The 25,805-nt window shown below is 39.1% G+C and overlaps 1 protein-coding gene across 1 annotated transcript in view; it reads right to left on the reverse strand.

Moving 5' to 3' along the window:
* The window catches only part of mbpb (myelin basic protein b), a 57,162-nt gene that overhangs the window by 15,001 nt on the left and 16,356 nt on the right, over window positions 1-25,805 (reverse strand). Inside the window, exon 3 of the mRNA XM_031278393.2 lies at window positions 14,876-14,954. Within this exon, the coding sequence (XP_031134253.1) occupies window positions 14,876-14,954 (79 nt within the window). The remainder of the gene's footprint in view (window positions 1-14,875; window positions 14,955-25,805) is intronic.

The following is a 25,805-nucleotide window of genomic DNA, read 5'->3' on the forward strand; positions in this document are numbered from 1 at the left end:
ATGCTGCATTAACTCCATCATCCTGTTCTCAATCCTTAGAAACTAAACCAGCTATTACATATTCAAGACTGATTTTGTTTGCATCACGGGTTGATCTTTGTTTTTCAGAAGCTTCTCTACGGAGTTAGTAAAGAGCGTACAGAGAGGTGGGGAGTGTTAGATCTTTCCCTTGCTCACTCTCGGCCAGTAGCAAAGAAAAGCACTTCACCCTTGGTCCAGCCCACCAGGCTCAGACCAAAGCAAAGCAACCTGAAGAAGCCTGATCCTCCCTTAAGATGTCAAAGGTAGCCAGTAGATCCCTAAAGCAATTACAAAGGGAGCAGATGGTGTATAAAAATAAGTGATAACTGGCTCACACCAATATCATTCCATTTCCTTGAGGGAAGCTCAAGTGTGACCTGCAGAAAGAATGAATTTGAAATGAAAATCGATCTTCACAGGATAGTCATTTCTTATGTTATGTCCATAGCTTTGTCAGCCGCTTGCTTTTTCAGTTTTTCCATCAAATACTGGTATGATTTGAAATGTGGAGCTTCCTTTTGACTAAGGATAACTAGGTAGAAAATCCAATTATTTTTGCACTCAAGACACTTTTTTGTCTGCATTAAACATTGTTTTTTACTACACCATTTTTTGTATTTGTCCTTCTTTCTCTGCACTTCAGCCACAGCTAGATCCAAAATTACAGCAAACCTCTGAAGGAAATCATTTAGCCTACTCCTTGTGAGAAAAGGACGTTTTCAATATATTGCAATATAATTTGAGCTGTCTTTCCCTGTACAGTAATGTGTAAAAAAAAAAAAAAAAAAAAAAAACTGTAAAGGGTAGCACAGTGTGATTTGGATATGGGTATTAATGTTAGAATTGATTCTCATTCCAGTGCATTTTAATACTACCTATGAAAGTCATTTTTCAGCAATAGCCATTTGATGTATTTGCATTCAGTAATTGTCTCTCTGTATGACACTTTTCATTGTTGCTGGCTGAATCTGCCTTTCCCGTGCTGAATTTAAATTAGGTTTCACAAGAAACGATACATGCACGTAGTGTAATGGCTGAGATGTGACGAGAAAAGCTGATTCGTGTGTGTGTGTTACACTGCAGACAACATTTGATCATGATCATACTGTACAAGGTGAGTACTACTGCATCATTTACTGTCTTCTTTTAGTCTTTTGCATTTAAACGTTTGTTGGGAGTGCGCTGTTAACGGATACATGAGTTGCTCTTCCTCTGTTGCATTTGTTGCTGACTCCGATAGTTGAGGTCTCCTTTTAAAACAGAACTCTGGGGCCTATTATTAGTATTATCAAAATGCACTTTTCATGACCACCAACTGCCAAATCAACCTGAAATCTTAAGGATTATACCATTAAATAACCAAGATATTTCCAGCTTTATGGGTTTCATAACTTTTATTGAGCTGATTATTTTATATGTATTCCCTCTAGTTCATTTCTATTTTTCCCAGTTTCAGGTTTTAAGTAGAAAACTGAAGGTTGTTATTATTCCAATATTGACCACAAATGTGCCTTGATCCACTGGCAAATATAGACTGGGTTTATGTGGGGTATACAGTTAAGTTATGTCTAATTAAGTTAAAATGGTTACGTTGAAATAGTTTGAGAAACTTTGTGTATTAGTTCATACAGACTTTAATAATAATAGTATATAGGAACAACAATAATGGCTATTCTGAAATATTGCTTTTAAAACAGGGCTCTTTTCACACCTCCTGTAGTATTCTGTTCTCAGGCTTCAAACATGTTTTATTTACAACCAACTCTTTTGCTTGAGAATTGATTGACCTACAATGGAAGAGTTTACATGTAGCCTAACTTTTATGGATTCATCTCATTAAAGTCCTCTTCACGAGTGTGGGGTAGCAGAAAATGAATTACCTAACAGTTGTAGTCTAATTTTATCCTGATATTCTCTTTCCTGTTCTCTGATTAAGTTTCTGTTATTTTCTCTGATCAACAAACTGTTAGTTAGGGCTGCTCGATTATGGGAAAAAATATAATCACGATTATTTCGGTCAATATTGAAATCAGGATAATTTAACACGATTAATCATTGACTTCTGGAAAGATGTTGCAATTATTGAACTTAAAAAACAGTGGAAAATGTTAAATAAATCAACAGTAAAAAAACATGTACAACTGTGAAATTTGCCTTCATACTTTTCATATTGAAACTTTATTTTTTCATTCAGAACACAAGAGAAAATAAGAGTTTACTTGCAAAACATAATGAGCTAAATAATTATTGTTTTGTTGTCAAAATTGTTTTTGTGATCATTGGGAGTGAAAATCATAATCACGATTACATTTTGATTAATTGCACAGCCCTACTTTTAGTGTCTCCTGTGTTAATTAAGTCTGTCTGCCTTTTGTCTAGCTTTGTGTTAAAACAAAGCATTTTACTTTGGTCACTGTGAGTGAGACCTTTTGTTCAGAGCCCATGGCCCACTCCAGCATTTTTCAATAGTTTGAGCAGACGGTATAGGGTCAATGCAAATCTACACAGAGGGCCCTGTCTTCCACCCGGCGCAGAGCGGCGCAAAGCCCGACGCAAGTGTCTTTGCTATTTTAACACCGTCCAGCGCCCACGTCATTGAAATAGCACCTCTGCCCATCTCAGGCATGCAAACAGGTCATGGGTAAAAAAGGTGAGAAGGATACGGCGGACCCCTGACCATCTAGTGGGGTCCGGGGGTATGCTCCCGCGGAAGTAAATTTTGTAAATTTTAAAGTTTAATGCATCAATCTGGTGCACTTTGAGAGCAAAATTGAGAGGCCAGATCTATGTAGAATCTGTGCTCTTGTAAACAATGAGTTTGCATGCCTGCCATCTTTGCGCACATGGGCGTACTGGTCTTACAGGGAGGTGTGTTCAGGTGAATTCTTGACGTATTGCTATCTTATGGCAGCGGGAAGTGATCGCGCCATTGACCAACAAAAACCTGGTCTAAAGTCAATAGCGCAGCATTTCATTGTTATTTTAACAGCGCATTAGTAAAATGTGCCTAGGTTAATGCACAGTGCGCGCACACTATGCTTGTTACACACACGCAGGGAAGCGCAGCAGCACACAAACATGCAAAAGATTACAAATAAAAATATTACAGTGGAAATCCGCCATCATAATAGCAATGCGCCAAGATACGTACGTGCCTGGCTTTTAATAGGGGTGGGAATTGATTGGCACTTCACGATTCGATTCCGAGGCCAACAATTCAATTCTAAACCGATTATCGATGCAACAATTTTTGTATGTACATTTCCATGCGTGATTTAAAAAAAATATACAATGCTGCTCATAAGTATTCATACCCATGCTAAAGTTGACTAAAAAAAGCAATAAAAAAATCATCTTTTGGAAATTGATCTTAATGCCTTAATTAAATTGTAATTGAATTAAACTTTAAATAAATAAATGTTCTTCCTTAAAATACAGGGGCCATAATTATACATACCCCTATGTTAAATTCCCATAGAGGAAGGCAGATTTTTATTTTTAAAGGCCAGTTATTTCACGGATCCAGGATACTATGCATCCTGATAAAGTTCCCTTGGCCTTTGGAATTAAAATAGCCCCACATCATCACATACCCTTCACCATACCTAGAGATTGGCATGGTTTTATTTCAGTTAGCCTAATAGCTAACTGAAGATCCATATCAATGCAAATCAAACCAGCTATTAGGCCAACTGAAATAAAACCATGCCAATCTCTAGGTATGGTGAAGGGTATGTGATGATGTGGGGCTACTTTAATTCCAAAGGCCAAGGGAACTTTATCAGGATGCATAGTATCTTGGATCCATGAAATAACTGGCCTTTAAAAATAAAAATCTGCCTGCCTCTATGGGAATTTAACATAGGGGTATGTATAATTTAGGGCTGTCCTCGACTAAAGAAATTCTTAGTCGACTAACACTTATACGATTTTGTCGATTAATCGATTAGTTGATGTAATCGACAGAGCTGTGCTCTTTGAGAGGTGGTTAAGACTAGAAAAGCACAATATAAATGTAGTTAATTAACCATCTGTAAAACTGACTTTCTCCACAATTACTCCTGCAAAAGCACCACTTTAAATCTTGTGTTTACCAGAAATGTGCTCATAAGTTTCTTGGAAATTAGTAATTAAGCATGAATAAGCATAAAAAATGACTCAACTAAAGAAATCTTAGTCGACTAAGACCAAAACGACCGATTAGTCGACTAATCGACTAAGAGGTGGCAGCCCTAGTATAATTATGGCCCCTGTATTTTAAGGAAGAACATTTATTTATTTACAATACATTATTAATTCACAAAAAAAATTGGTGTCCTTAAAAGGTCGGATTCTTCCTCATTTTTTTAATTAAGGCATTAAGATCAATTTCCAAAAGATGATTTTTTTATTTATTTTTTTCTCTTTTTAGTCAACTTGACCATGGGTATGAATACTTATGAGCAGCACTGTACATATAAATTTGAGTTTGCTACTCAGTTTGCTAATCACTTCCTAGACAAAGCAGCTAGACAAAGCTTAGATTTTGACTAGGGCTGTCAATCGATTAAAAAAATTAATCTAATTAATTACAGATTCTGTGATTAATTAATCAAAATTAATCGCATACATAATTAACGGTGCCTGAACCGATACTTTTTAAGAAAGTAAAAAAAGAAAAGAAAACAAAGGGTACTAAACAACAGCTGGTGACATTAAAGAACGGCTTGTTTATTGCTAAGGCCATATGGTCAAAATTAAATTATTTAATAATAATGTATAACAATAACTTATTTCACTAGTAAATTGCTGTTGAACGACAAAAACAACCACCAAGGACATTTACAATAACTTCAAATGCACCACGAAGCTGTAGTTTACCAGTTTCATTGAACGCACCGTCTGTGTTGTTTTTCCGACGGCAGCTCGGCAGCTGCAGATTGTTACATCCCGCTGTTGAGTCACAGTCCTCCACAGTAAAACACAGTCAAACTTTACACCGTTCAGCGTTAGCTGTCAGCATTGTAACCGTGTTTAATCCATAGACTGTATATAAGAATGGACCAACAGATCCCGTTGCTCTGGACGGAGACCAGTGAAGGCCTTTAGAAGCACTTTTCCGGTGAGCGCTGAGTGTTACTGCGCAGCCTCCAACTGAGAGAAACAACGTAAATGTGACGTGAGTAACGTGTCTGAAAGTTGGAAGTCTTCTGGTAGCTGTGCCAAGAGAAATCTCAATCATTCCCAATCTTGCAGAGAAGGAGAGCGTAGGTATATGTAAGGAGATAACATGGAGACAGGCTAATTATTGCTAACTAAAATGCTAGTTAACATTAGTAATTAAACTTAAACAGCTAATGTAAGTCCAAACTGCCTGCGAGCTTCTCCTGTACTATACGGTAATTCCTCTACTATGCGACAGTAAGTCGCGTGGTTATGACACAATCGTTAGCCTATTTTTACAAAAACGTATACTACGGAGCTATAACGTGAGGTACAAGGTAATGGAGCCTTTTATACATTGTTGTGTTTCTTTAGAAATAAACAATGGACAAATAAAGTCTTTAAATGCTTCAGATGTAAAGTTATTCGCTGTCAAAGTGACGTCAAAATGAATGGCAGTCAATGGAATGCTAACGGGGGGTGATCGGAGATTAGGAGATTCGAGCTCTGAAGCGAAGCTTACCCCCTTGGTTTAATCCAGCTACTAGCTAGCGGTAGGCTAACGTTAGCTGCTGTCGAGTATAGTGTTAACTAGCTAGCGGTAGGCTAACGCTAGCTGCTGTCGAGTATAGTGTTAACTAGCGTCACATGCAACGGTGTTTGTGTTGCCTGTATCGTCTTCAGAGCACCAGAGAGAAGTGCAGACATATCAGTGGCACCAGATTTTGGTAGCCAGGGTTGGCAGGAAGAAGATTTTTACAAGTAAATGTTCCAGTTAATGATCCAGGCACATTCTCGTCTCCCTCCTTCATTTTACAGTAGAATGGTGGCTAGAACGGCTCCGGGTCAAACGTCAATATGGAATGGATTAATCTGCGTTATTTTTTTTAACGCGTTATTTTTTCTCAGATTAATTAATCGAAAATAACACGTTATTTTGACAGCCCTAATTTTGACGTATACAGTATTTGTCACACACAAGTTTTAATGAAATGTTTGGTCTACTGAGGTTTTTATTTTGTAGTCATTCCATGCTTAAGCCTTAAAGGTGCTTGTGGAAGTCACCTTCTCTCCCAGTAATCTTTCATGTCAGAGGCTCAGTCATGTTTAAAGGTGGAGATTGGCTTCTTAGAACATGAAACATGAGGTGGTCAGATGTCATGTGATAAAGTAGATGAACAGCCTATATGTGTTTTGCCTAATTATCTTATGTATGTCTTATTAGATCATGTGTATATATACAAAAAAAAAAATTGTGTTTTTTTTTTCTGCACTCTTGCCTAAACTCTAAGTTGTTGTCCATTATCAGTCAGTCACACACTGTTTTCTGATTTGTACTTGTCTGGAGACAGTAACTTTTAAATAAAAATCGAGACTTTTTTTTTTTTTTTTAAATCGATTAACTTATCAGAATCGATAATCGAATCATTGGAGAGAGAATCACAATGCATGTAAGAATCGATTATTTTTCCCACCTCTAGCTTTTAAAGGGAATGGGAGATGACACTCTGATTGGTTTATAACATGTTACGCCCAAAACACACCTATGAATTAATGAAGGCACTAAGTACTAGGGGTGCACGATACTGAAAAAAATGCGATATTGCGATATTGATATTAATTTCGATATTTTTAAACATATGTAAAATTACCAAAGTTATGGGAAAACGCATCAAAATAGATTTATAACAAATAAAACAATTTTTCTTACAACACAAGGTTTATTTCAACTGACAGTCATATTGGACTGGTCCAACATGTGTCTACAGAACAAGACATGTTTTACTGCTTGGACAGTATAAAATAAATAAAGAGCATGTCTATAGAACAGGACATGTTGTACTGGTTGTATATACACTACAGTATATAAAACAATGCAATGCACATCTGTTGGCTTAAAGCCAAAGTATTTCCAAGCTACCGAGGAGGAGGCATTACCCTACAGTCACATTAGCTACAAGAGACAGCTACCATTCATTTTCAATGGGAGTGGCCGTTTGGCCACGAGCGACTGCCAATCAGAGTGAAGGCAGCGTGAGGGCAGCGTGACGCATGTCAGTGGCTCAAGTCGAAGAAAATAATTCAAGATGGCGGACAACGCTTCAGGACATTGTATTTATGTATATATCCAATATGTTTGGCATTTAATCTCATATTGCGTTACTTTTATCGAGAAATAAATACTTTTAAATCCAAAAACATCGTTCTTGTGACTTAACAATACCTCTGAAGTAACTTTTAAGACGTGGTTTAAGGTAGCACCGGAGAATTTCTGTTTACTGTTGCCAAGCAACCGGGGCTAGGCTAGGCAGGTTTCCTTTCAATCTCTGTTATTTCGTCGTCTCCCAGAGCAACACTCATTTTCTTACTTTTGTGTTCTTTTTGGTCCACTCTTCGCTCTCTCTTTAGGTCTTTTCTTTTGCTTCGTTTTATGGTTCTGCGGAGGCTCCACGCAGCTGATGTTTATACGTGCTCTGGTGTGTGGTAGAGCGAGGTAGAAGTGAGAGAGTGACGGCGATTTTCTTCGGAGCGAGTAGTGACTCTAGAGTCTTAGTGAGAGAAACAAAGTGTCTCCCCTGTTCTTTCTGACCACGGTGGGAAATCTGTTGCAGGAAAAGTTAACCCTCTCCTTGATTTCATATTGTTTATGGAGAAGGAGAACCAGGAAATGAGTCGGGGGAAATACAACGCTACCAAGTGATGTGTATTTTTCGAGAGGTGCATCAAAGAGTATAGATGTAACAAGAGGAGAAACTCAATGGAACTGCAGCTCCGCCATCTTGGACTGAATGTAACACAACGTTGTATTGAGTTTCTCCTCTTGTTGCTTCTATACTCTTTGGGTACATGTCGGGCGGGATGTAACGCAAACAAAATATTGCGTAATTATCGCGAGACTTTCGGTATAATATCGTGCAACGTGATATCGCGATAACGATATTGAGTCGATATATCGTGCACCCCCACTAAGTACAACCTTTTGAACCATGTGCCCGGCGCACGGACCCTTTTTTCCGCCGTCAAACTAGCAAAAGTGGATTTGGACAAGCCCTAAACGCACCTGCGCCATGCGCTTCACGCCGTGCACTTAGATCGTTGAAATAGGGCCCAGATAGTTTTATATATTGACTGAATGTCTTCTCAGCTTTTGTTGTTCTGTTACCTTCTGTAACCTTGTATAAAACCCTGACCAGAAAACTAATTCTGGTCAGAGAGAATTTTACAGCTTCTTCTGTCTCCACTGTGCACTGATTTTAAACTCATCTGAACCAGCCACTGAATTGGACTTGAGAGAACTATTTCTTTCCCAGGGAGTAGGAAGATAGTGAGGCACAACAATAAACCAAAAACCTCTTTACTCTTGCACCCTTGTGGTCTCTTTGCTTGAACCTGGCAGCCTTACAGCTTAAAGATAAAATTTGCATGGCTGGCCTTGAGTGTACATTTATTTAACAGGTTTTTAACCTATTATCTACATTTCACATTCCTGACAACCATTTTCTAAAGCATCCTTTGACATTTTACATCAACTCATATCTAAAGGGATTCTGCCATTAACCGGAGGAGGAAGTTACGATTGCACACATTTTACTGTAGAGAAGACTGGAGAAAAAGTTGATTTTGTGCGTTTCTGATATGTAACTCTACTCTCTTATCCTACCAGGATTTGGGTAAAAACATCTCAGGCAGGACAATATCAGATAAGATACCATAAAGGAAAATGAATATTGTGTTTAGATTCTGAAGCAGACTGTAGCATCCTAGGTAGCTGCTTGAAAAATATGTACTACTTCAATCTAAGCACTACCTTGTTGTTGTTAACCAGCATTAAAAACTTTATTCCAAAAAAGTGTCTAGTAACCTTTTGGTTATTATTTTTTTAGACTATTTCACTGTTTTGTCACTTGGTCTTGTCTTCCTCTCTGAGTGAAAGAACGTACTGTTCTTTATGGAGTGAGGAAAACAAAAACTGCATGAAGCCTATCAAAATATATGGTCAGGCAACCACGGTCCAAGTCCATTCCACTGTGTTTCTGGCTCTGCTGGGTTTCTATCCACAACTGCTGTTCATTTCTCCCCACTTCCCCCTGGGATGATGGAGAAACAGTGACCCAGACAGAGTCAGGACAGAACAGACAAACATACAGATAGAGGAGGTCTGTTTTGCTGAGTGGGGGCCTGCTGCAGGCTGGGCCAGGTAATGGGCCCATAATGGGCTTTTAACAGCCGCACAGCTGATGGTGGTGTTTGCCCTTCAGTGGAAAAGCAGTGCAAACAGGAAGTGCCGCACAGAGACATCCCCAGACGCTGGACAGGCTGGGATGAGTCATGACGCCTGCTGATGACAACTTCACCAAAACAGGCTCCGATTAAGCACAACTGACCTGCCCGTCATAAACCACTCACACTGTGCCAATTAGGTGGAAATTCCTATATTTTATTTTGCCTGACCCTGAACCCTAATTGTGCTCAATTAGTTCAGCCTTGGTGCACAGGTAAGAGAAAGGTTTAAAATGTATCCTAACAGCAATGTGCCCTCAGTAAGAGAGAGAAACTGATAAGAAAAGGCTATTTTTACACACCATCAGAAAGTAGTGTTGACTGAGCAAAGAACCAGTTAAACATTAAGCATCAAAGTGGAATCTACACCGCTTTGTGACCAATAAATATCATAAGAAATGCACATTACGATAGAGCTTTGAAATCCACTTACCCCTGTGACAAACCATAATCAAGACAGACTGCTCTTTAAGTTCAGCCTCTAAGGTTTTGCTCACCTTCACGCATTGTCTTCATTTACCAGATTCATCAATCTAAAACCAAAGGGGGGGGGGTTTGGTAAATTGACTGGATACTCTTGCTGCTTCACTTCCTGCCCGGCTGTCCGAATGGCCCGCGGCTCACGTGAGAATAGACATGGCGCATATTTTTAGCGGAGCGGAGCGCATGGTTCAAAAGGGTTGTACTTAGTGTCTTCATTAATCATAAATGTGTTTTGGCCGTAACTTGCAATAAACCAATCAGAGTGTCATCTCCCATTCCCTTTAAAAGCCAGGCGCGTTTGTACCTTGGCGCACTGCTATTATGATGGCGGATTTGCTAAGCAGGAAGGAGAGATTTTCAGGATAAGAAACTGATCTGCTCGTGCGTGAAGTAAAAGCGCGTGAGCAGATCATAACCCAATACTATTTCACATTGTAATATTTTGATTTTTAATCTTTTGCATGTTTGTGTGCTGCTGCACGTCCCTGTGTGTGTAACAAGCATAGTGTGCGCGCTGTGCACGAGCCTAGGCGCATTTCACTAATGCGCTGTTAAAATAACAATGAAATGCTGCGTTATTGACTTTAGACCAGGTTTTTGTTGGTCAATGGTGCGATCACTTCCCGCTGCCTCAAGATAGCAATACGCCAAGAATTCACCTGAAGACACCTCCCTGTAAGACCAGCATGCCCATGGGCGCAAAGATGGGCGCAGGTGCATTCGCTATTTAATCGACGTGGGCGCTGGACGGGAAATTGACAACTGCGTCCGTCTTAGCAAAGACACTTGCGTTGGGCTTTGCGCTGGTCAGGTGCAAGATAGGGCCCTCAATGTCAGATCATTTCATGTCTGTGCCTGGTAACCATGTCGTCCTCAAAGCTAGAAGTTATGTGTGTGTTGTGTGGGTGGTTTCTTTGAAGTATCACTTGTGTCAGTGGTGGATCCTCTATGTCTGCTTCACGCTGATCAATGGCAAGTGTTAAACACAAGGAACTTCAATTAGCTGCGTATCGAGTAGCAGAACAGATCAATCTGACGAAGCCTCTGCAAGGTTTAACTTTCTCCTGCCGATAATAAAGCATCAGTGACAACAGCGGATAGTCACAGTGGTGGCTATCTGGTCAAAGTTTCCCTCTGCACAAGGAGGCATGATTACATACTAAAACAATCTTCTGTGACATGACATCAATATAGACACACAAATCCAATCATGCGTGCACGCATGTACGCAAACACATCGACAAACGCACTGCAGCTGGTCTGAGAAATTGGTTTTGCATAATATTAGGTCAATATTGACCTTTCTTTGAAAATCAGTCATCTGGTGCATCCACCCTCTGATGCAGTTTGAATGATTTCGTAGTTGTTGTATAATAATCAATACTACATTGCCTGTGTAATAGAAGACCCGAACTGATAGAAAAGACACAATCAGATCAGATTCCGCCATATGAGTATACTGTATTTTGATGATTTATGTTTGATTGGAGAGGACATTTGTTTGTGGGCCCTTTTCCCAAGTCATTGCATAGCATAATTTGCCATATCATTGATAAACACAGTACAGAAATGCCAAAAGTATGCCACTTATAATAATAATAATGACAAAACTTTGATCTTTGATGGACAACCCACAATCATATTGTTGACAGCACTTCACTACTTGAGCAAACGTTAGCTTACTACCTTTAGCTAAGCTTAGCAGCTCAAAAACCTAGAATTCCCAAATAAGCAACCTCTTACGGGCCTCTCTGTGTGGTATTTGCATTTTTGCGTGGGTTTCCTCTGGGTGCTCCGGTTTCGTCCCACCATAAAGACATGCATGCCAGTGGGGGGTTTGATCATGCACAACTAAATAAAACATGCAAGAATCAAATCCCCCTTTCAATACCATGGATACAGTGCAACTTGCCCAGATATGCCAAACACTTATTCATGAACTTCAATAGTCAATGGAAAATTATCTCAACATGAAATAGCACAACGTGGTGGCAACATAAAACACAGCGCTTTCAAGCGGGAAAGCGGTGTTCACTTTACAGTGAAAACTAAATACTTTTACCCAGGAAACGCTTCTTTGTTCCAAACCACAATCTTTTTCCGAAACTAGTCATTTTGGTGCCTAAGCTTAACATCATTGTCATTGCTGCATGATGCTCACGTTTTCTGGCTAAACTCCACTACCATGGCCGCTGAAAGGACCGTCATCTGGTGTCTGTAGCCGGCTCACAGTCACCTATTGGCGGCTAAACAACTGCTGCTGGTAGCCGGCGTCCCAGAGCTCTGTAGAGGCTAAATAAAGAAACTTTCGCTCCGATTTTATCGTTCTATCACACTATAGACCGTTCACGTTAGTGCGCTTTACTTAGTTTAAAATATTTCTATTTTAGATATATAATATATGGTCTATTGGTGAAGTAGCATTGATCACTTTGAGGGGAAGATACATTTTGTCCCCACCGGGGATAAAAAATAATTCAGCACAGGCAGAGATATGTAGACCAGAAAAGGGGAAATCCCACGCACTCCCCCGGAAAACCGCACCCTGCATGCTTGGTAACTCCTGCCCTTGCTCTTGACTTGCTCGGACAATGGCTGCCCACTGCTCCTAATTAGATAGAGAACATATTTCACTGCACATTGCACTGGGTATGATTGTGTGTGACAAAAAAAATTATTTCTCCTAAGATTTCTTAAACGTTTAAACTGCTCACTATCTGCCAGTGTTAGCCATTTACTCAAGAACTACTAAGCTAGCTGCCACTTTTTGAGCAGACGACGCAGTCCACTCTCTCTCCTTACAAACCTCAAAATCTTTCCACTAAACAATCTTTGGCCAGGTTAAATAGTACAGATACCGGCATGCAGAGAGCATATTAGTCAGACATTAGTTCCATTTTGTAGTTTGGCCAACCCACAAAATTGCCGTTGATTAGCTTAGATTATTGCACCTCTTTGAGCTTGTAATAATAATTGTAATGATTTGAGTTATAGCCCTATGATTAAGCCCTAGTAGTAGACGCTGAATCTGCCTACATTTTTTATCGTCTGTGGGGTTTCAATTACATTTCATCTGTTGTGATGGGTCAGTGGCGATTCTGCCCTGTGAAGAAAAGGGAATTGTTTTAACTCTTAAAAATAGCTATTGAAAGCCAAATACTTTTGGATATCTAACCCTTTAATAAACACACTAAAAAAACAGTTACAGGCTATTATCCTGTGCACTGTAGCTACTTTAGTCAGTACCATGGCCAAATCCTTCCCTTCTCTTGCATTTCACCTCAGCTCGCCCTGAAAACAATCGAGACTGACACAGAAGGGAGAAAACAGATGCCCTTGTCTTCCGTTCCCTAACTCTTGAACACTCTTCCTAGACAAATGTGGTCAACATCTTGAGGGAGATAAAGGAGCTACAATGCTAACGGTTTTATTCAGAATAAACAACAAACTTGCCTTCATACCTATCATTATTACTTTGGTAATTACATTTTTGGCATACCACCATGTCCCAACAAGCAGCTATAAGAAGCCAACACACTGTAAGACTGATGTTTGGCTCCAGGCATTTGGCCACAGCACATATTGTTTATGAGGGAAAAAATAATTTCCTTCACCCTGGAAGGTTGCATCTTCACTCTGCTCCTATTATCATAGCTGAAGAGAGCCAACGGGAAGCCTCAGATACACTGATGGTTTCATTCAAGGTGGCAAAAAAGACATTTTGAGATGTTGATTTCATTGGAAATGTCTCCTAACTCTTGATTGAGCTTTTTCTGTTGTATTATTTTATATAGCTTGATCTGTTATGCATGCAGCGTGCATAAGTTACAGTATACAGTATATCCCAGCAGAAAATCCATTCAGATTTGCCCTTGATTAGAATTAAATAAGAGCATGTTGCCTCCTTAAAAAAAGAAGAATTCAGCAAATTTGCACAAGCAATTGTAATTTTCTTCTGGCCTCAGGCAAACCCCCTTATCCTAATTTGTAAAAGCATCTTGCATTGAAATCAATCAACTTAGTGCCAACTGCCAACACACTATGTCCTTATCTGCTGAGTTACAGTATTGCAAAACTAACTCCTGTCCTTGTAACTCCAAACATATCACAATGGATGTGACAGAGGGAAATCTTTTCTAAGTGCCTGACTGTGAGAAAAGAAACTTTAGGGTGCCTGGAACACTGACGTCTGAGATTTTCTCACTATGAGGAATGGTTGGCCTTCACAACCCACCAAGTTCCACTCATCACGGTAACTGCTAACTTTTCACAAGCCACTCTAATTGGAGTGAGAATGCTCACTCCAAACAAATGTTACGTTGCAGGATTAGCTGCTTCTGAGCCAGTGTTGTGAAGCAGAAGCCTTTCATTGTTGCCTCAAAAAACCTGATATTGAGTCAAGATAGCGGAGTTAAAGGAGCTACAATGCCAATGTGGATTAAGGCTCAAGTCATTCCAGGTTCTGTTGATTTTTTGATAACACATTTCAGTGCTTCCCTCTGTGCTTTATGACTAAGGCCTCAGAAACTACCACAAAATCTATAGTTCATTCAATGATACACTTTTATGGACAGAAAAGTGCTCTCCAGCCACATCTATGATATATCCAGTTCAAAATAAGCTTTTTAAACAAACACTCAATTGTGTGACTGTATATTTATATCCACTGTGCACCAATGCTCCTCTGCAGTAAGCCTATGCATGCAGTAGAAGACATAATATTGATGGTATTAGAGTTTCTGAGGGTCTGCTCAATAATGGTGGATATTCCTAATTGTGCTCAATACTAACTCTTTTATACACTAAATTCAGCAGCCAAAAGGATAAGAACATGTATATCAATTGTTGTGTGTCCGTTGGTTTTTAATAGGAAAGTCTGACCAACACTGGGAGTTTAGTGTGATGTCAATATACATATCAATTGAAATTCAAGATTTTTGCCCCTTACCAAAGACTTCATCATGTGGTTCGGGTTCTGCTGCTACTGCTGCTGCTGTCTGCTCTGCTACAGGTTCAGGTGATGGAGCCTTTAATAGGAACACAAAAACAGAATGAAGATGTGAGGTGCTGAGGAGGTGCCATGGCAACGGAGCAAAGACAGACCAACACACACACAGAGAGAGAGAGAGAGAGCGAGAGAGAGAGCGAGAGCGAGATGAGCTACACCTATTTAGGCTTTATCATTGCAGCAGAATTATGCTCAGACTTATTCATTTAACATTAAAAAGAAGGTGCTACACTTTGAATTGCATAACCTACATATTGATATATGCCCATTTTGATCCAAAATCTATATGTTTCATTAGTTATATTCATCTGGATTTTAGACAGGATTCAATCTGTAAAGTAGACAGATTACACAAGTACATTTGTACTTGGGACTGTTGTGTAAAATTATTCATATTTACTTATTTATTTATTAATTTTCCTCAGCGCCACCTGTTATTCTCCGTCCTCACCTAGTTGCCTTTTAGCACGCTAACAGCACTACTCCCAGGTTCCACCCAGACAATAAGCGGGCGATGGAGCTCTTACTGTACACCTGTCCTGCAACACCCACGGGAAAATGTTGAAGTATGCTTGTTTTTTTTACGTTTTCAATGTACTTGGACTGGAAATAAAGCTATTTGATTAATAGTTGTATTGTAGGTTTGAAATCCTCAAAACAAAACGTTCAAAGTTTTTGAAATAAACATAGTGACTCTTTATATATGTATATTTGTTTATGTCCTTTCATGTATATACTTTTTATATGTGTTGTGTAAACATATTTTAAGTTTGGTTTCTAAATAAATGAATTATGTTTTCATCATAAATGTGCATGTTAAGTATGTCTCAAAGGATAGCATGGTGTCAAAATGAGGCAACAGATCAAGATCAGAGAAGTCTATCAATAATCAAAAAGTAAATCCATACTTGAGACTGCCTTCTCGAGTCCTTGAGGTTGATAGGCTACGGTAAGCATGTGCAGAGAATGCACATAAGCAATTCAAAAGGTAAACTCAAACCAGATGACAGCAGTTACTGGTACAGTGAATAACTAGTCCCTTGTGTCAGCTGGGACAAGAGCTGTGAATATCTCCTTCAGAAGTTGATTTGGGATCTTGATACAAATTCTGTGATTTAATTAAAATGTTTTGCATCGTGATTACATCTGTTGGAAATCCCATTAGTTGCTAGTAAAAAAAAAAAAACTCAACAACAAACATTTCCAGCAGGCAGTTGTTTATTACAATGCCTTGCTTCTATGTTGATGTATTTACTAGGGATGGGCGATACCACACTTTTAGGATTCGATACGATACCGATACTTTTTCTTGCATTTTCATCGATATCAATACCGATACCGTTAATTTCTTATTGGCAATTTTTGTCAATAAAAACATTATTACATTTAAGACAAATCACAAGACAAATACAGACCATTTATACAGAATGTATTATGGTCAATACATAATAAAATTAAAATTAAAATAAATATGAATTCAATAAATTAAATATGAACAAAAACACACATTTTCAGGCCCTTGGCTGTGTCGCACGTTGACGCTCATTCGCTCATCTCCTGTCACGTGACATGGGCCAGCTCAATACGCCGCCAGGTACACGGGTGTAATTTAAGTAAGTAATCTAAAACAACTGAAAGTGATGCATACACCCCCAATTATTATTTTTTAGTTTATATCGATATTTTTTTAAGGAAATCAATGCCAAATGAGTAGTGTGAGTATATCGATACCACAGGATCGATACGCCCATCCCTAGTATTTACTTCGGTAGTAGATTTTGCCAGTACACAGCGGCGGCTTATATTGAGGTAACATAAAGATTAAATTAGATTCAATCTTTGAATGGAAACAACATACGCCTGTGTTATCAGGCTTTCCAGATATTCGGCCTCACTGGGTGAGTCAAATTAATCCCCCCTATAATTAAAGGTGCTGTAGTTAGGATTGTGAAGATCCAGGACTTAGCCAAAAAATTTGAACATCCACAACTTCTCAGTCCCTCCCCCCTTTCAGGTAAAGCCCAAAACAGTCTCCTAAGCCCCTCCCCCCACAAGGGAGAATTAATGCGTGTGCATGAGCAGTGATTGACACGCAGTTAGACACCCCCCCTGGCCCTGATTGTTGCATCTGAACAGGGAGCTGTGGATTTTTGCAAATCTCACTACAGGCTGTAGGTGGTGCCAGAGGAGCCAGATTTTTTTTTAAATTACCTGCTTCATGTAGTTCTACTCAAACATAGGATCAGTTTCAGCAAATATGACAGAAAGTTCGTTTTATAAGTCTTACCTACTGCACCTTTAAAACTAAGTCCCTATGGCATGCTCATTTCTTTCTATAGCTAATTATAACAAGTAAAGTTATGTTTCTATGTTTTGGTTTCAACTGAACTAAATTTCTGCATTTGCTAATCGTCACACTTTAAAAATCCTCTTATTGACTCCCTCCTCCCTGACGTCAATGCACACTCATATCCCCAGCTTCCACTTCTGAGTGGGTTTGCCAACATGGGGGATCAACACAGGCGTTCAAAACCTGTGGGCACATTGCTCACCATGACATGAGCATGCAGAGAAGTGAAACTGGGACACAGTCCTGTGAGCCGAGGCGAGGTGGACAAGTGTTGTGGACAAGCACTTACCGATGCAAATCACGTAAGGGTCAACAAAGTGCCACGCTTTTGAAATTGTATTTGTCCATTCAATTATTTGAACAGATTATGTAAATTTGTTTTGATACGAAGAGATTCAGATTCAATTAACAGGTTCAGTACTTCATTCAGATTGGATTACATACAAACAAAAATCATATCTTTAAAGAGCTTGATGATGAATCCAAAGTAATAGTCCACATGTCGATAGAGGGTGATCGCTATCCCAACAATTTGGCAACATCGGCCTCGTGCCTTTACTTTTACCCCGACTTGCGAACTTAAGAATAAAAATATAATTATCAAATTTTCTTTTGACTTGAAAAGGTTTTCAAATTAAAGAGACCTCCAGAGGTTTCTTTAAGACCCTGAAAGACCCTGTTTGAAGTGGGCGGGTCTCAGCTGGAAAAAAAGTAATAGTACGCATTTCTGTGCACCAATCAGGATTTAGCAACATCTGAATCAAAATCTGATGACATTTGGTGCGTCGTCTGGTCACGGTCAATCAAATCTGATCAAAATACACACACACACACACACACACACACACACACACACACACACACACACACACACACACACACACACACACACACCCCCCTGATGAAGCACAATGTAGTTTTTCAATGTTAAACTCTGAATAATCATTCAGATAATCATTAATATTAAACGTAAAAACTTACATGGTTTAGAAACTACGTTTTCAGGGGCTTTAAGGTTTGATACATATGGGCCCTGATTGTTTTTCAAATTTGTGAGAATTAAACTTAAGAACACTCTAAAGAGAGAGAAAGGTTTTTCGCTGAGTGTGAGCAATAAGACACATTTAACTTACTCCTTACACCAATGTGTAGGAGGAAAGTTCAAGAGCAGCGCTCAAGTGATGAGATGATTAATCACAGCCAATCAGAGACTAGGATTAACCCTACATCTGCCATTCAAAATGCACATTTTTGAATAGGTTTGTTTTATTTGCATACAATCCTCAATATCTCCAGTAGCAATTAACATATGAAATTAGCAACAATCTAATGCATCTACAACAGAGATCTTCAACAGGGGGTTTTCAAAAATGAATGTCTTAACATGAATCCAACATATTATTAGCAAATATAAATCAGCCTATTTGTGAGGGGGAAAAAAACACATTGATAGGCTTACTGGAAATCAGATACATTTCATACTAAGTATTCACTGTGCCACATGTATTTATAACATATTTGATAAAATCATGCCAACAAATATTTTAATAGCTTAGTATTCTATGCACTAAAAAGGTATGTATAAAGGCTTTAGGGCAGCCACACATTATTGTAGGCCCAGTTTAATATGCAACTTCATTTTTTACAGTATGTGGTAGGGGGTCCCTGCTCCGTCTGTCTCAGGTAAGGCGTCCTCTGCTTAAAAAAACGTTGAAGAACCCTGATCTAGAATATACAAATAGGGATGAAATAATAGAAATTAGGCTGAAATGGCAAAAAAGAAAAAGAAAATTCTGCTGTAACATTGCATCTCTTCATCGGAAATTTGATTTAGGTATGGAAGGAGTAGAAGTGAAGGATTTTAAAGTCCAAATTTTCTGTGGCATCTGAGATAAGGAAAAATAATGGACAAACAGGTGTCAAAAGTCCAAAGTCCCTCAACCAATGATTTTAAAGCAAAAAGAGAGCAAGAGAGACACAGAAAGCAAGGCAGAGAAAGAAGACACATTGCACTAGGACTGTTGTGCATTGATAACGCTTACATTATCACTACATTCCGACAGAACTATACAAATATGAACAGTTTTTTGCTCCTTTGTTTTTATTTGACAATTATTTTAGGCATTTTAAAAGGTATCTTTGCTTCAAACACCTCGTTTCTAACCCTGCTGGAAGACATGCATTACATGAAGCAAAGAAGAGTGCAACAAGGTTGAGGGTTCTATTTCCATGAAGATCACAGTCAAGTGTGCTCTGCCCAGTGAGCGTGCAAAGTGCACTTTTGGCGAACACCACTCTAAACCTTAACCCAAACAATCTCATATCACATCGCATTGCTCATCACAGCCACACGTCTTCCTGTGTTATCATCAGGGATATCGTATAGAGTATCATACACTTTTAAAAATCCAAAAAATTACTACACTGTTGTTCTTCACTGTATCTGGCAGTCATCATTAATACATCGGGAAAATGTGGAAGAGAAAAAAAAAAATATATGGGCCATTTTTTCTAAGTGGACCTGCCTAGGGCAGCAGCTGTCAGCATGACTTGTCACACCGACTCACCACTGGTGGCTTATTAAATAAAGATCTTGTTAAGCAGAACCTCTATATAGGTTGGTGTGGAGACAGTGAAGCATCAGCTGACCGTGGGACATGTAAAGGAGATCAGAGAAACAGCTCAATTAGGATCACACTTGCCAATTATTCCTGTTTTCCACAGAGCCTCCTGCTGTTCTCTGCCCTCACCTGCTAGTACTATTTCCAGGTTCCATCCAAGCGGGTAATGGAGCTCCTACACCTGTCCAACAATGCCCATAGAATAATGGGAAGCCGATGTCTAAGTGACCGCTAGATGTTGTCCTTGTGAAAACTCCAAATACACTGATGTGACGGAAATAAAAAAAAAATATTACTTGAATTTACCGTCTGCTAATCACCTAAAGGCCTTCCTTGAACAGCAACTGTCCAATCATAGCTTAGAAACCAATAAAAGGCACTATCGAGACGTGTAGCAATCCGCGTGTTAAAGCAGTGTGCATTGAGCTGCAGCAACCCCCATTTTCCACCAGGCGCGTCCACGCTGCGTTCCACTCCGCTCTGCTAAAGATACGCGCCAAATCTATTTTCACGTGAGCAGCGGGGCGTTCAGACAGCCGGGCAGGAAGTGGTGAAACAGCAAGAGCCAAACCCGGTTTCTCAGACTGGCACACTCAGCCATGGTGGTTGCTGCCCCAGCTCCACTGGGATCCACTCCTGTGATCACCGCTCAGTACTAGGGCACTGGATGAGGGTTCAATGTGCCTTGTACTCTTTACTTTGGAGTCGTGAGAGGGGAAGAAGAGTGAAGCCTTTCAGTGCTTGGCCAATTTGACATTTTCAAAAGAAATCCTCTTCGGTGGTTCTGTGATAGCTGTGCCTTTCAGTGTTTCATCCTGTCCACACCTCAGAGATGGATGGGACCATCTCACCCTTTCACTGAGGTATAAAAAGCACGAGACACAGTGGGACTCTGGAAACAATGTAGCACTACATTCAAAAGGCCAGTTTTATACTGTTCTAATGTTCATCAAATGTCAAGAGGACAAACATATCTCTTACATTCATCTGTTATGTAAAGCTGTCGGGAAGTTATTACATTTACCTAATGAAGGCCAGACTGCCATAAGGCATAGAGATAACATTTAGAAATGATGCAGTTAAAGCCTTTCTTAAGCTCAGATTTTGCAAGTGTGTGGTCGTTGAGGGAAAACCAGAACATTAGTTTTTCATAAAAAAAAAAAAAAAAAACTGACTATTCCTACTGTGAAGCAAATATCCTGTTATACATGATAATTCAAAGGCAAAACAGTATCACATAATAATATTTCACAAATAAAGATTGAGGAATAAGCAGGTTTATGGAACTGTCAACACATTTTTGTCCAATGACTAAAATCAACAAAAAATCATATAGACGGTATTAACATGATCAATATGAGGAGAGTAACTGTCATCTCAACTTTCGCCAACCAAAGGTATCCCAGTTTTTGGGCCAAATAATAGTATTCTTGGTACAAAACATAACAGAGAAGTGTTCAACGTTTTTTTAAGCCAAGGACCCCATAACTGAAAGAGAGTAGGATCAGGGACCCCCTACTACATATAGTGTATTGTATAAAATTAAGTTGCATATTAAACTGGGCCTACATTAATGTGTAGGCAGCCTAAAGCCTTTATACATACATTTCTTTCGTGCATGGAATACACTATTAAAATAATAATTGTTGGCATGACTTTATTGATCATGTTTCAATGTTAAAACATACACAATGAATCCGTAGGATTAACTGGATCTGTGGATGGCTAACTTAGTGACTACCTTACCTATAGACCAGTAAGCCTATCATTCATGTGTTGTTTTTTCCCCCCCCACAAATAAGCTGCTTTATTTATTTAATCATATGTTGATGTAAAGACATTTTACTTTTTTTTTTTTTTTTTTAACAAAAACTTTGGTGGCCCCCATGTAGTAACTCTGAGGACCCACTACGGGTCCCGGACCCACTGTTGAAGATCTCTACAACGGAGTACAAATCTGAACAGACTTGAAGTGAGAAAAGTGTAATTTATGATTAAGATGTGGACACATGTCACGCAGAGGAACAGAAGAGACCGGAACACGCCTGCTGGGCTGGTCACAACTCAGAGGGCTCTAATTGGGTACAATGGTAGAGCTGAAGCCTGGTGGTCTGCTGGCTAAGCCTCAAGCTCCCTCATCTGGAGACTTTGCTCTTCAATTCAGTAGTTTCAGTGATAAGACTGTGTCACAATCAGGCACAAAGAAGGATTGACAAAGTAGGATCGAAATACGATCAAGAAAAGAGAGGCTGGTGCTCGATGAATTAAAAACACCTATGCCTTCACTCACTGCTGTGAGAGAGTAAGGTCAACACACAGAACTTGACATTACTTGGCATTTAAAGAGTTTCAAGGGTGGCTTTTCTTTTTTAAAGGCTTCCCAAAACCAAAAACACATTCAAAGTGTTAGGAATGGTGTGTTTATCTGCTCTAGCCAGAGTTTCTGCAGTTTTCACCGAGTCAAATTTAAGACTTATTAAGACATTTTAAGACCATTATGAATAAAATTCAAGACCTTTATCACAACATCAACTAAGCCCTAAATTAGTTTTTTCAAGCCAAGTATCACTAAACTTGCACTTCCCCATAGCTAAAGAATAAAATCGGTTTCATATCTGTGGTACAATCTGAAACAGACTCGCACCAATAACACGAAAGCTGATTGGCTGCAATATAAGTTGCATGTTGGTCTCATTTGCAGTCGTAATACAGTGAAATTATATTTGGACTAGTATGTCCAAGGCCAAAAAAATAACAGTCGGATGTTACAAATGAGACTCTTTTCTGCTGTCAGTTATTCATTAATGCATTCTAGTATGTAATGCATATTAATTCATAGTTTAAACAAGTGTTGTGTTGTATTTTTGTTTTGGGTGCTAATTCTCCTTCAGTAACTTTTTCCTGTATTTCGCTAAATGAATAGCTTCCTACCCAATTATTTTTCCATTAGGGATGTCCTACATTTCCGCAAATTACGTGCAAAACCATCTGAGAACGTGAACTAGGTTATTACTCGTAGCTAGTTATAGTTATAGCTATAGCATTTGTGTAGCAGGAGCCAGAGAGAGTCATATTTTCATGTTGTTTATCCAAGCTGAGAAAAGTTCACTGGCTATCTCTGTCTTTGCTTCGATGGATTTCTTTAGGATTGTTCAGTAGAAAATGGTAAGGCAGAACAAAAGAAGTGTCCATTACCACTCTGAGGCCTTGACACCATATCCTGATGTTTACTGTTGATGTCTGAAATTGCTGAAAGGTTGATTTCTCTCACTGTAGCTGGGCAGGAAATATCTCAACATGATATGTAACATACAGTAATCTCTGGTTGGCAAGTAATCTGCACAAACACCAGGGGTCAGAAATGCATGCTTCATTGCAAATGAATGGTTTGGATTGATTGCAGTGGTTGATGTATTACTGCATGTACTGGTTGCTTTGTCTTCTTTATTTTGTGTCAACCTGGAGAGAGAGATCAAACAATGCATGCAATGCAATGTGAAATGACTGAATTTGTCCGTTTGTGATTTATTAGTCAAAAGATTTGTAGGCTTCGCACGTCGAGTCACAGTGACGACTAAATCTGGCAAGATCTCAGCATACACTCCATTACACACCATCCAGTGCGTCAGGAGAAATCTGTACCAATCAGTGAGGATATATTTGCAATTTGAAACTAAGCAACCCTCTGTCCCTCTGTTCCTACTGGGGACGAAAAAACACAACATTGAGGAGCAAGGCTAGTGTTATTATCCAATGAATTTAAGGGATTTAAGGGTCTATAATATCACTGGTGTGAATATTTCAGAGATATATTTTATCAGAGCTGCTATTGAGGTGTGACAAAAGAGGCATGGGTACATTTCACCCTTCCTGCAAAGATAAGGAACTGGGAGAGGGATCATGACTCAGACAACAGCATCTAAACACAACCTGCCTTACTCTGTCACGTTCTGTTCCTGCTTGACTGTTACTATGACAACTGTTTTGCCAGACCTTTAAATTGACTTTGATGTCATGGTAATCAAACCAAAATAAAGGGGAAAAAAAACAAATGATAGAGATAGAGAGATATACAATTATACAATTATACAACTAAGTAAACAATGCAGCTTTTGTGTGACATGCTGCCCTAACACCTCTCCTGGCAGCTTCACACTTTTCACACAAATTAATCCACTTCTCTTGCTCCTGCTCTTCTCTTTCCAAAGTGTGCTTTGCAGGCTCAGGAAACAAATCATCTGTGGGCTGAGCTATTAGCCTCCCAGCTGGTTAAGGCTCCCCTCTTTACCCCCAGCACGCCAACATGATCACTCCGCCCATTACAGGCAGCAGCCAGGTAGCTGGCCGCAAGCCAGACCACACAGGCAAACTTTTACTTTTACACTGCTGCCAGCAGCCCCTAATGCTACTTTTTGTTTCTACACCTCCTTGCTCACAAGATAGCAACTAGAGCTGGGCAATATATCGATCTCGATATCAATATGGAGGCTAGCTATCGTCTTAAATTTTGGTTATCATAATATCGTGATATGACACAAGTGATGTCATTTTCTGAACTTACCAGACTTACTAGCTGTTTTATTGTTTGCCTTTAGACAGTTAGTCATTATGTCCACATTATTGGTGATTATTTATAAAAACTCTCATTGTGTTAATATTTTGTAAAAGCACCAATAGTCAACCCTACAATATCGCTGCAATATCAGCATTGATGTATTTGGTCAAAAATATGATGATATTTGATTTTCTCCGTATCGCCAAGCTCTAATAGCATCTCTTCATATCTCATCGCAGACTCAGCCATAATGGCCCAAACTCTATACTAGGTATAGTCTGAATATATTGAATTAAAGTCTGAATATATAGAATATATTGACTTTCATACCATATATTCAGACTTTCATTCCATATATTCAGACTTTCATTCCATATGTTCAGACTTTCATTCCTTATATTCAGACTCATTCCATATATTCAGACTTTCAGTCAATATATTCAAGGTTCATTCCATATATTCAAACTTCAAATATATATACAGTGATTTCCTTAACTATAATATATAACTATCTGCTGTAAATTTGAAAAGCTGTGACAAAAAAGGACTTAAGCACAGCTGGGGTTAATTACATGATGCAATTAAATTACATTACTGTCCCAGTTTAAGCCTGATTCTCCTCCATACTTGGGAGTACAGAAACAGTGTCTGACTTGTTATTTCTGTGCACACAGAGCAGAAAGATGAAAAGAAAAAGAAAAATAATTTAATTACAGCACTATTAGAGGCAGACAATTTCTGTCAAGTGCTAACACTGGGTCACAGCAGAGCACCTTGCTTCCCAGCCAATTAAAAATGCCCATTGTGAGGCTTTGTTTGTTATAAAAGAAAAAGAAGAAAATTGCACTTGTGACCACTTGACCTTTAAGTGCAATTTCATATCTGATAATACTTCCTGTTTATACTATAGCACTGATGTAAAAGCTTTATTTTTCTCAACCTTAGAGTGCAAACTCCCTGATCCATCCTAACGCTTTAAAGGTCCCATATTGTAAAAATAAGATGTCCATGTCTTTTTTGATTATAAGCAGGTCGAGGTTCTATTTAAATATTTTGAGTAAGTATAAAACACGCTCTATCCATAGAAAAATTGCACACAACCCGTATTCAAAAACGGTGCCTTTAAACAAGCCTTCAGAACTACCGTACAATTGTGATATCACAACTATACGATATATAGGTACAAAGTACTGCTACAGTGCCGTTACAGTCATTCCCCAGCTGCAATGACGGTGCAGAGACTCTGAGAGTGCAGATGTGGAAGACCTGGAAACGCTTACCAATCAGAGCAGACTGGGCATTTTCGGTAGAGAAGCTTAAAGAAACAGGTGAAAAACTATGTAA

Source organism: Sander lucioperca, chromosome 10, assembly GCF_008315115.2.
Source record: "Sander lucioperca isolate FBNREF2018 chromosome 10, SLUC_FBN_1.2, whole genome shotgun sequence".
In the NCBI taxonomy this organism is placed as follows: Eukaryota; Metazoa; Chordata; class Actinopteri; order Perciformes; family Percidae; genus Sander; species Sander lucioperca.